This window comes from Cetorhinus maximus, chromosome 9, assembly GCF_964194155.1.
Source record: "Cetorhinus maximus chromosome 9, sCetMax3.hap1.1, whole genome shotgun sequence".
NCBI lineage: Eukaryota > Metazoa > Chordata > Chondrichthyes > Lamniformes > Cetorhinidae > Cetorhinus > Cetorhinus maximus.
The window spans coordinates 135,834,893-135,847,664 of NC_135887.1; the positions used below are offsets into that span (position 1 = coordinate 135,834,893).

General features: G+C 41.2%; 1 protein-coding gene across 2 annotated transcripts in view; it reads left to right on the forward strand.

Annotated features, from left to right (window-relative positions):
- cstpp1 (centriolar satellite-associated tubulin polyglutamylase complex regulator 1) overlaps nucleotides 1–12,772 on the forward strand; it is a 311,978-nt gene that overhangs the window by 243,294 nt on the left and 55,912 nt on the right. For both annotated transcript variants that reach the window (XM_078549561.1, XM_078549560.1), the window contains exon 5: nucleotides 513–598. In XM_078549561.1, coding sequence (XP_078405687.1) covers nucleotides 513–598 — 86 coding nt within the window. The remainder of the gene's footprint in view (nucleotides 1–512; nucleotides 599–12,772) is intronic.

Consider the following 12,772-nt stretch of genomic DNA (forward strand, 5'->3'; position numbering starts at 1 on the left):
TGGCCTCACTGCTGACCTGGAAGATCTGAGCCATAATAAAAATACTGCACTTTCCAATGTACAATATTAACTATTAACTCTGTTTGGCAAGCGGCTGCAAAAAAAAAGTCTAATTATAATATTTTTCACTTTGTTGCTGAAATAAATTATTTATTACATTCCTATATACACTTTTAATTATTCAGCAGTTTCAGAAATATACATTAATTATTAACAAGAATAAGCTATTTTATTTTCTATGTTGCCTGATATGATGTAGTTCATTATGCTTGTTAGACTTTGCATATCAACTAATAATATCAGTAGTTATGCTTACTGATTTAGCATTGAAAGTAATTAACCAATGAATAACTGTCATTGTAGTTCAATATGTTTGGCAAAGAGGTTGCTTTAAAATAGGCAATTATTTCAAAAAGATTTTATTTTACCACCAGCGCTAACTTAATTATGTTGCTCGTGTTGTGAATGTGAGAATGCCTTAAGCCCTGTTTAATTATTTTGACTTGTTGCAGGATTGTTCTTATGGATGACGCAATGGACTGCCCGATGTCATTTATGGACTTTCTGTACGCATTCCAGATTCAATTATGCTACTGTGGTAAGTTCATATCTCATTGCACACTCATTTCACCAGGTTGAGTGAACAGCCGTGATCTCACTGAATGTTGGAACAGGCTCAAGAGCTGAATCCCCTACTTCTCTTCCTATGTACTGTAAGATAGAGCAGTTGATATATAGATGGACAATCCATGGTAGCAGCCTCCTGGAATTTAGAGGATACTCAGCAAGTAGCTGAGTTATTGCAGAATTATTGCAGAGGAATATTTCATAATTACAGATGATATCTGTTATTTCTATAACAAGTATATCTAACTGGATAATACAGCAGTAGAGACAAAAGTGTTTTGTAACAATGGTTCAATTATTTTTTTTAAAAAGGTTGTGCTGAATTGGCATATATCTGTTTAAACCATGATTGTGGTTGGCTTGTTCTGATTTCTCATTAAAATATTTTTAACACTGAAAGAATAATTAGGGTAATTTACTCATTAACTTGAGCACACAATCTTAACAAGGGCCAATTTCACAAGATTTTAAACAACTGTAAGATTTGTCCCAAATATTGTGATAGCACAATTTGCTATTTGAGAATCCCAAGCCAACTTGCCCAGCATTGAGGTATTAATCACTCAAAACCAGCTCTGTGGACAGGACATGCCATTCGCATGTCTGACACCAGACTCCTGAAGCAACTGTTCTACTTGGAACTCAGACGCGCCCGGAGACTCCCAGGGGGACAGTGGAAATGCTTTAAGGATATCTTCAAAGCATTCCTGAAGAAGTCAAACATCCCCACTGACTCATGGGAGACCCTGGCTTGTGACTGACCAAAATGGAGAAGGTTCCTTCGGGAAGGCACCGAACACAGCGAGAGACTTTGAAAATGTGCAGCTGTGAAGTCAAGGCGTCAGAGGGAGCGCACAAACCATCTACCCAACCTTTCAAATACCACCTGGCCTGCATGTGGCAGAATCTGCAGACCGCACATTCAGCTTATCAGCCATTTTAGAATGCAACCGAACTGGAGTGGAAACAAGTCATCCTCAATCACGAGGGACTGCCTAAGAAGAAGATTAGGTCAGGGACTACAATGGCAGCTCACCACCACCTTTTAGGGATGGGCGATAAATGCTGGCCTAGCCAGCGACGCCCACATCCTGTAAATTAATTTTTAAAAATCAGCCAAAATTGTTAGTGAGCCCAGGGAGAAGAGCAGGCTTGAGCCTCCATCAGAGGCTACAGCGGAGCCTCATGAAGGCTACTGTTGACCCTTGTGTTTTGTTATGACTAACCCTTAAACAGGTTGGCTAACCCTTTTCATTTTCCTCTTCTTCCTGTCACAAAGTACTGGTCCCTGGTGTCACAGCTGAGATTACAAATGAACAATGTGGAGGGTTATGTCCTCCCATTCTAGTAATGTGCACTTGGAACATCAGAATGCTGAGCTTCGTTTTTGTGTTAGAGAAGACGTCTTTAGTAAACGAAAATATGTGGGACTCCATAGTTCTGTGGGGACAATTAGGTCACACCAGAATACCTCCCCTGCCCACAAGAAAAGAAAACCAAACAAAATTAAAAATAACTATTCCTTCAGTTTTATGTTTTAGTAGCTTTCAACTTATTTTAAAAAATAATTTGGCTGTGAGAATGTAAAATTAATTGCTATGAATGAACATCAAAAGAAGCACCAAAAGCGATCCAAAGCAAAATGGCTTTCAGATTTGTTTTCTGCTTTAAACGGTCACTTCAGAATCATATTAAGCTTTGCTTGATTGTGGCTGATTTCGATGCTTTGCATTTTACTTTCCACGTTAATAGCAGCTGAGCCACCTAATGTACATCATGGCACCATTCAGATAACTAATTAGGATGTAAAACATGATTCACAGTTATTCAAGCTAGCAAAAAACGCAGAGACAGTTTTGGGTAGGAGGTTCACATCTGTGTGGATCACAGAAGTGCTGCAAATTTGGAGTGCTATTGCATTCTGAAATTACAACACCTAACACATCAAAGTGGAGGATTCAACAGAAGGTGGATCCCATTGGGACCTATCCACTTGGCAATGGGGAAACTACAGGTAGGAGATTAAGCATTCAAAAAGCCTCAGGCTCAGCATAAATCATCTAAAAGAAGGTAAAGCACACGGAGAAAAATGGAACTACTAAGTGAAAGAAGTCTTTTAAAAAGGCAACATACTCTTAAACACACTAATTAAAAAGAGAACACCTAAAGTAAATTGAAAGGCAAAGAGGGCTAATTTACAGTCAAGAAGGAAACACCTGAGGGAAATAATTGTTGAGACAGGGCATCAGAAAGAAGTGAAATCAAAAGGTAACACCAGTTGTTAAAAACAGTAAACCTTAAAAGGAGGCAACCTGAAAAATAATAAAGCAAGGATCCTGTTATGATGAAAGGTCATCGATTGGAAACGTTAACGTTTCTTTCCACTGACGTTGCCTGACCCGGTGAGTTTTTAAGGCATTTTTGATTTTTATTTGAGATTGCACTAAAATGAACTACATTAGGTGTATTCCTGTGGTGTGTTCACAATGATGCAGCAGTTGAGGGCTGAAATGTTGCAAAAAATTTTGATAATCATCAGTAAGCTTAAAGAAAGATGTGGCCTTTCTTATTTGTTCGTGGGATGTGTGCATCACTGGCAAGGTCAGCACTTATAGCCTGTTGTGGAGTATGTAAAAGATATTCGACACAGAGTCAACTCTTGGTAGGTTCAGCAGCAGTTCTCTATTTAGTATAAGTGTGCACACATGGGAAATGCTCTTTCAGGATACTCTAAAATGCAATTCGAAGTTACACAGTTTCTGTCAGTTATATATACCATCTTTGGGGTGACTCATCATTAACTCACAATGTTCTTATCTTTTATGGGCGGAATTTTCCGCACCCACCCGGGATCATCCGGCCCTTCCGCAAGTAAACGGACTTCTGGCTGGGGCGCCGCCCTTGACGGGGCCGTAAAATCCCAGCCTATGTCTAATTGTTACACCCTCAACTACAAATGAGTTTACAACATAAACACGGAATGACCTGTTCATCACCTCCACCTTTAGCACAAACAGTGTTTACAGCTCACTTCAAAACATAAACTTTGCTTATCTATGTTCATATTTTGCTGCTGTGTTAATTCATCTGCATATGTCAGCTTGACCCTGTGGTTAAGCAATCCATTTTAATACAGTAATATTCATAGACCATTCATCAACTTATTTTATCCTGACCCAAAGGTCACATTCCGTTAGCTTTATCATGGACCGGCCCAAGGGCTAGTCATTAGCTTCCAGGCCTGGCCAAAAGGTCATATTCATTATAGCTTTTTTTAACTGCAAACACTTTTAAAACTTATATCCGCAACTTGACCAAGTCTCAGTAATCCCATGATGCATCCTGATATGCCTCTTCATTGCCCATCCCTAATTGTCCTTGCCTTGGAGTGGCAGGTACAAGAACTTAAAAGACAGACAGAAGAAAGGGGAGTTTGACATTGAATGGATAGTCTTGAATTCAATAACTGAGCCGTTTTAGAGAAGTGATATGGTCAGACTAATGTCAGACCTCAGAATAAACCTTCAGGGCTTGGAGTTGGAGGTCGGTAGAAAGCAAAAATAGCATTGTCATGAGCAAAGAACAAGCACTGAAGAAAGCAAGGAAATAGGGGTGTTGCTAATAGAAGCAAAAGAGGTAGAACATCCTGTGAAACTGCTCAATATATTATACTAACAAACTGATACAAGGCACTGTTCAACATTGCAGAAGGTAATAAGATTCCATAGGAAAAGATAGTTTAAAAAAAACAGAGAGGACCATCTGAACAGAGATGCAGGCTGCAGAGAGATTGCAGTTATAAGTAATTCTTTACTCTGGAAAGTACATAGCCATGTGTTGTAAAGAAAGTACAGGAGAGTGAAATATCTACTTGAAGCAAAAGGTGTAAACGTTGAGAAAAGCTTAGAAGGAGTACTGTAGGGGAAAGGGAGGAACTGAATGGCTGTAATCCATATTAATTGAATGACATAGGGAGAAGGGCTTTGAAAGTCACATATGCCAGGATTGGCTCAAAACCTAATGATGGAGAATATTTTATGGCATACTCCTAATATCTGAAAAGGAGAGAATTTGAAAAAAAATGAGGAGGTAAATGAATGGCTGGTAGCAGAATGTGAGAGATAAACCTCTCTTCATAAATAACTTGAGTGCTTCCAGAGTAAAAAGAACTGTCATAGAAGAGAGAAGCTACAGTTAAACCAGGAAAGAACAAAGAGATTTGTGAGAAACATTGACACAGCATTAAAGAAACATTTACACTGGATATATGGGATGGAGGCTTATCAACAGATGTGAAGGTGGAAGGCAATTAATTGGCAGATGGAGATACAGATGTCCGGAGAAGGCAAGCATGAACTGGAGACCAGGAACCAACAAGAGAGAGTAGGAAAATCTGAATGAAGATGTATATACCCGAACCCTGGAAGCATTGGAAATAAAACACTGGGTCTGGAGGCTGTTATGACAGTAGAGAACTGCATTGTGCTGGGAATATCAGAAACATGACTAAATCTGGAGAATGGGAATTAATATAGCTTTCAGGGTTATAGAGTGCTTATGGAGAATGGACTAAAGTGAAGACGGGGTAGCCCTGTTTGCCAGGAACACTTGGCAAGTTAAAAATGAAAGTTAATCCTGTGGGAGGTAAGAAACTACAAAATTAACTCCTTTAGTTCAACATACAAAAGAAATTCAAGCTAACAAGGATTGGTGCATTATAGACCACCAGGTCAGTATATGAGGAATTATACTTTGTTCTTTGACTGGAAAGAAAGGGCATGTGAGAACAGGAGACTTCAAACAACCTTTAATAGATTGAAATAATCCTAGTTGTTTAGAGCCAGTGTTGGTAAATATAGTGCTGAACTACTTCTTGATCCCGCCAGGTAAGATGTAAGAGGTAAAAGCAAATAAGATGTAAGAGATATTGCTCATTGCGATATGGTATTCGTAATATTCCAGAAAACATATACCAACTGCAAGTTATGGCACTCTGGGGGCCATAATGAGCAAGTTTAGAGAAAATGAAAAAGTTTAACATGATCTAGGATTTAGCCGTATCTAAGCAGGTACGTATAGTGAAAGGGCGTACATTCAAGGAATTGAGGGAATAACTAATGCAAATAGAAGATATATACCTAATTTCTCAATTTACGCATTGTCCTTTTTGGGTAATTAAATGGTGAGCTACAATTAATGAAGTCTGACTTTATTTTTAGTCATGGGATGAGAGCATCACTGGCAAATCCAGCATTTGTTGTCCATCCCTAATTGCCCTTGAAGTGAGTGGCTTGCTAGGCCATTTCAGAGGGCAGTTAAGAGTCAACCATGTTACTATTTGTCTGGAGTTACATGTTGGCCAGACCAGGTAAGAATGGCAGATTTCCTTCCCTAAAGGATATTAGTGAGCCAGGTGGATTTGTTTTCACAACAAACCAGTTTTCAACTAGTGGAATTTCAATTTCTGATGCCATGGTGGGATCTGAACCCATGTCCCCAGGCATTAGTCTGGGCCTCTGGATTACTAGTCCAGTGACATTGCCACTAAACTACCATCTCCCCTTATAGTTTCATGGTCATCATTGCCAAGGCTAGCTTTCAATTCCATAATTTTTGTGTCCCCTGATTTGTCCAGTATAAATTGGAGCTATTGATGCCTGTCATAAATAAAACTCTTTCACTAGTGCCATCTTCATTTTGGTATTGTTACAATTGCATCACTTTCTCTGCACTGTGTGGGTGTGTGGGTCTACTTGTGTGGGTTAGAGAGAAGGGCTGAGAAATGAGAGTGGGTGGATGAGTGGAGAGGAATATTACTGCCTGGACCAATTAGGGTCTGCTGTTCATGTTTAATTTGAGGACACATCATGGATTTCTGCACCACAAATTGCTGAATTATTCTGCTTGAAATTACAGTAACATACACAGTGTGCTCTTGAATAGACATAGCCTGTGATAACTCCTCTCCATTTTGCTGCAGTTTTTTTTCTTGTTCCTTTAAAAGAATTTACTTATTTTCTCCAACTCTTATTATATCATTGCATCTGTTCTAAGATGATCTTGCATCTGTTACACTTCAGTGGTGATATATTGACCCGGATTTTGCGGTCAGTGGTGAGTGACCGGTGCTTGTCATTCATTACGCCTACACCTGCCCACAGACTTTCTCTGGATTTATATTGGGATTTGAGATTATTAGAGCAGGAACAACAGACAGCCTCTGCAGGGCATCTGAGACTTGTGTGAACAGCGAAAACAACGGCATTTCCTTCACCAATCAGATTGAAGAACCCTTACTAAGACGCGCAGTCTAAACCAGGTGTTCTCAACATTTTTGTCTCTAAGACCCCACCCCCACCACTTCTGTGTTATAAATATTCCTTGTAGCGTAACACCATGACCTTTACTGTACAAGTATTAATTGTACGATAAAACATACTTTTATTATTTTTGTTTAACATATGTCACGACTCACTGGGGATAGTGCGCTGTAATATCCAGCCCCACTGCTACCCGAGCCTCGACAAGTGTGAAAAGTTTGATCAAACCACCTAACTGTTTAATTTAGGTGAACAGAATACGAGCACCAGGCTTGTAAACTTAATCAGTAAATAACTGTTTATTGAGCAAATTGTCTTTAACCTGTGGCAAAAGAAAGAAATATGAACTGCTAATTTCTAGCTCTATAACCTAAACTCTACCCCCTTCTTAAATCCCTATTCACACGTGTGCAAGACACATAAGACACACAAGAACATGGATTTTAAGGGCGGGATAAAATAGCTCAGTAGCACCAATTCCGGAGTACAGGATGGCCGGCAAAGACAGAATGAGCCGAAGGGCCTGTTTCTGTGCTGCATAACTCTATGATTCGACGGGTTGATTTTCACCAACATCTTCCAAATTCCTTTCAGTCCTTTGTTGATGACACGAGGTGGTCTTCCAGCACTTTCAGTCTTTAGTTCACTAGTTGAGCACTTGCTTTTCAATGTCTCTAATAGTGATTGTCCTCTTTTCTTCGCGACAGGGGTTTTTCAGAGAAAGAGCAGGTTATAGAGCTGAGGGTCAAAAAAACAGCTAGCTATTATTGTAGAATTACTGGAACCTAACACACACAGGAGAAAGAGATTTTAGGTCTTTTCTCTTTTCAGGATAGGAGCTTTTTTTCTACTGCACTACTCTCACACAAATCCTGGTCACCTGGTTAGGAGCCAATTAAAATGTTGTTGCCAGGCAGTTCCCTGTTAGACCAGATTCCTCCTCAGCACCAACCTGTCTTTCATGGCACACTCTGTTCCGCGACAGCAACATTGTAGATATCCTTCACACTGGAATTTCCGGTAGACATGTCTTTCAAACTGCAGCCATTGTAATTTTATTCCAGAGTCCAACAGAAATAAAAAATTATGTTCTTTACAACAGTCCAACAGAGATAAAAGGATATGTTCTTTTCACATGAAACTTGTTGCTGGTGCTGCGCTATAATTCTGCCAAACATACCGTAATACTTAAGTTAGTAGATGGTTGTCGAGATTGGTAGAATGTCGCTAGGTGATGGGTAGACTGTTAATAAGACCATAAGACATAGGAGCAGAAGTAGGCCATTCAGCCCATCGAGTCTGTTCTGCCATTCAATGAGATCATGGCTGATCTGATAGTCCTCAACTCTACTTTCCTGTCTTTTCCCCATAACCCTTGATTCTCTTACTAATTAAAAATTTGTCTATCTCAGACTTGAATATACTTAACGACCCAGCCTCTACAGCCCTCTGCGGTAAAGAATTTCACAGATTCACTATCCTCAGAGAAGAAATTCCTCCTCATCTCTGTTTTAAATGGGCACCCCCTTACTCTGAGATTATGCCCTCTGGTCCTATACTCTCCCACAAGGGGAAACGACCTCTCAGCATCTACCCTGTCAAGCTCCCTAAGAATCTTATATGTTTCAATAAGGTCGTCTCTCATTCTTCTGAACTCGAATGAGCACAGGCCCAACCTACTCAACCTCTCCTCATAAGAAAATCCCTCCATACCCGGGATCAACCTAGTGAACCTTCTTTGGACTCCCTCCAATGCCAATATATCTTTCATGGAATCACAGAATCTTAACGGCACAGAAAGAGGCCATTTGGCCCATCATGTCTGCTTTGGCTGTCCAAATGAGCATTATGAACTAGTGTCATTGCCCTGCCTTTTCCCTGTACCCCTGCACCTTGTTTCTATTCAAATAATCATCTAATGCCCTCTTGAATACCTTGATTGAACCTGCCTCCACCACTCTTCCAGGCAGTGCATTCCAAACCCCAACCACTCGTTGTGTGAAACCGTTTTCTCTCATGTCACATTTCCTTCTTTTGCAAATCACTACAAATCTGTGTCCTCTCATTCTTGACCCTTTTATGAGTGGGAACAGCTTCTCTCTATCTACCCTGTTCAGCCCCCTCATGATTTTGAAAACTCCTATCAAGTCTCCTCTCAGCCTTCCCACTCCAAGGAAAACAGTCCCAATTTCTCCAGTCTATCCTCATAACTGAAGTTGCTCATCCCTGGACCATTTTTGTAAACCTCTTCTGCACTCTCTCCAATGTGTTCATATCCTTCCAATAAATTTGGTGCCCAGAACTTAACACAGTACACCTGCTGAGGTCTAACAAGGGTCTTCACCTCACACTTCGCCACATTGAACTTCATCTGCCACCTATCTACCCACTTCAGCAAATTGTCTATGTCCTCTTGAAGTTCCACACCATCCTCCTCGCAGTTCACAACTCCCCCAAGCTTCACATCATCTGCAAGCTTAGAAATTGTCCCCTGTACACCAAGATCTAGATCATTAATATATCTCAGGAAAAGCAAGGGTCCCAATATCAATGCCTGGGGAACTCCACTACAAACTTTCCTCCAGCCTGAAAAATATCCTTTGACCATTACTCTCTGCTTCCTATTTTTCATCCAATTTTATATGCATGTTGCTACTGTCCCTTTTATTCCATGAGCAATAACTTTTCTCACAAGTCTGTTGTGTAGCACTGTGTCAAATGCCTTTTCAAAGTCCATGTACACCACGCCAACAGCATTACCCCCATCGACCTTTTCTGTTGCCTCTTCAAAAAACTCCAGCAAGTTAGTTAAACACGATTTCCCCTTTAGAAATCCATGCTGGCTCTTCCTTATCAACTCATATTTTTCAATGTGACTACTAGTTCTATCCCGAATAATTGTTTCTAGAATCTTGCCCACCACTGAAGTTAAACTGACTGGTCTGTAATTGCTGGGCTTATCCTTACAACTTTTTTTGAACAAGGGTGTAATGTTTACAATTCTCCAGTCCTCTGGCCTCACCCCTGAGTCTAGGGAAGACTGAAGGATTATGGTCAGTGCCCTTGCAATTTCTATTCTCATTTCCTTCAAATCCTTGGGTGCATCTCATCCGGTCCCAGTGCCTTGTCAGCTTTAAATACCAACATTCTATTCAACGTTTCCTCCTTATCAATTTTGAACCCTTCTAGTGACAGGGCTTCCTCCTCTGTCACCATGGCCTGGTTAGCATCTACCTCCTTGGTGAAGATGGATGCAAAGTATTCTTTTAATACCTCAGCCATGACCCCTTCGTCCATGTGTAAATTACCTTTTAGGACCCTAATCGGCCTTACACTCCTTTTACTACCCTGTTATTATTTATACGTTTATAGAAAACTTTGGAATTCCCCTTTATGTTGGCTGCCAGTCTTTTCTCATAATCCCTCTTCACTTCACTAATATGCTTTTTCACCTCATCTCTGAGCCTTCTGTACTCCTCTTGGTTCTCAATTGTATTTTCTACCTGACACCTGTCATAAGCACACTTTTTCTTTATCTTAATTTCAAACTCCTTTTTCATCTAGGGAGCTCTGGACTTGTTTGCCCTACCTTTCCCTTTCGATGGAATATACCTTGACTGTGCCCAAACCAATTCTTTTCTGAAGGTAGCCCATTGTTCAGCTACAGTTTTTCCTGCCAATCTTTCATTCCAGTCTATCTGGCCCAGCTCCGTTCTTGCCTCATCAAAGACGGCTCTCATCCAGTTAATTATTCTTACTCTGGATTGCCTATCGTCCTTTTCTGTCATCATCCCAAAACGTACAATACAATGATCACTGTCCCCTAAATGTTCCCCCACTGACACTTGATCTACATGGCCCACTGCCTTTCAAAGAACCAGGTCCAACAGTGTGTCTTTTCTTGTTGGATTAGACACATACTGCTGTAGAAAATTCTCCCAAACACAATCTAGGAATTTTTGCCCCACTCCTCCCTTTACACTATCACTGTCCCAGTCTGCATTCGGGTAATTAAAGTCACCCATTATAACTACTCTATAATGCCTGCATCTCCGTGTAATTTCCCTGCAGATTTGTTATTCTACGTCCTTCTCACTATTTGGCGGTCTATAGACTGCACCGAGTAATGTAATTGCACCCTATTTGTTCCTTAGCTCTAGCCAAATTGATCCTGTCCTTGAACCCTCTGGGACATCCTCTTTCTCCAGCACTGCAATGCTCTCCTTAACCAATACCACCACCCCTCCTCCTTTCCTTCCTTTCCTATCTTATCTGAACACTTTGTATCCAGAAATAACATCCAGTTCTGCCCTTCCTTGAGCTTGGTTTCTGTTATCGCCACAACATCATATTTCCATATGGGAATCTGTGTCTGTAACTCCCCAATCTTATTTACTATGCTCCATGTATTCACATGCATGCATAGTAACCCTGATTTAGATTTTGTTACTTTTTCCTTTACCCCGACTTTACCGATTAACTTACTGTTCTCTATACTAGTGCTATCTGTCGTCCCAGTATCTTGTGCACCCCAGTATCCCTCTCTACTATTTTTTCTTGGTTCCCACACCCCTGCTGAGTTACTTTAAAGCCCACTCAACAGCAGTAGCAAAATGCCCCGCAAGGAACTCAGTCCCGGCTCTGTTCAGCCCATCCGGTTTGTACAGGTGCCATCTCCCCCAGAACCAGTCCCAGTGTCCCAGGAATCTAAAGCCCTCCGTCCTGCACCATCTTTCCAGCCTCGCATTCATTTGCCTCATCCTCCTATTTCTGTACTCACTGGCACGTGGCACTGGGAGCAATCTGGAGATGACTACATTAGAGGTCCTGCTTGCTAATTTCCTACCCAGCTCCCTAAATTCTGATTGTAAGACCACATCCCCCTTCCTACCTAAGTCATTGGTCCCAATATGGACCATGACTTCTGGTTGATCAGCCTCCCCCAGAAGAATATCCTGCAGCCATTCTGTGACATCCTTGACCTTGGCACCAGGGAGGCAACATACCATCCTGGAGTCACACCTACCGTCACAGAAACGCCTGTCTGCTCCCCTAACTAATGAATGCCCTATCACTATAAGTCTTCCTTTCTTCTTCTTCCCCCCCTGTACAGCTGAGCTGCTTCTGGTGCCACAAACTTGGCTCTGACTGCACTCCTCTGAGGAACCAGCGCCCTCACCAGCTTCCAAAATGGAAAACCAATTTGTGAACGGGACCCCAAGGGATTCCTGCACTACCTGCCTACTTCTCTTGGACTGCCTAGTGGTCACCCATTCCCTCTCTGTCTCCAGGCCCTTAAGCTGCGGTGTAACCACCTCTCTGAACATGCTGTCCACGTTAGCTCTCAGCCTCGCGGATGTGCTCGCCACAGTGTCTTCAGCCACCACTCGAGCTCTGAAACCTGGAGCTCAAGTTTATGCAGCTGACAGCACTTCCTGCACATGTGGTCATCGAGGACACCAAGAGTGTCCATGACTTCACATTTATCACAGGACACACATTCCACTTGATTGAGCTGCCCTGCTATGCCTTAACTCTATTTCCCTTACCTTACCTTTATTCTACTTTGGATTATTTATATTATTTTATTATATTGGCCCTAAATTTCCCGTATTCCTGGCGCTTCTCAGTTAAAGCCAAGTATAGGAACTTAAATTTTAAACTTTATTTCCTACCATCCTTTTGCCCCTTGATTATTTAGCATTTTTGGAATGCTATTAATGTCTTCTGCCGTGAAGACTGATGTGAAGTATTTATTCAACTTCTCTGCCATTTCCTGCTTCCCCATTATTATTTCCCCAGCCTCATGCTCTAAGGGGCCTATG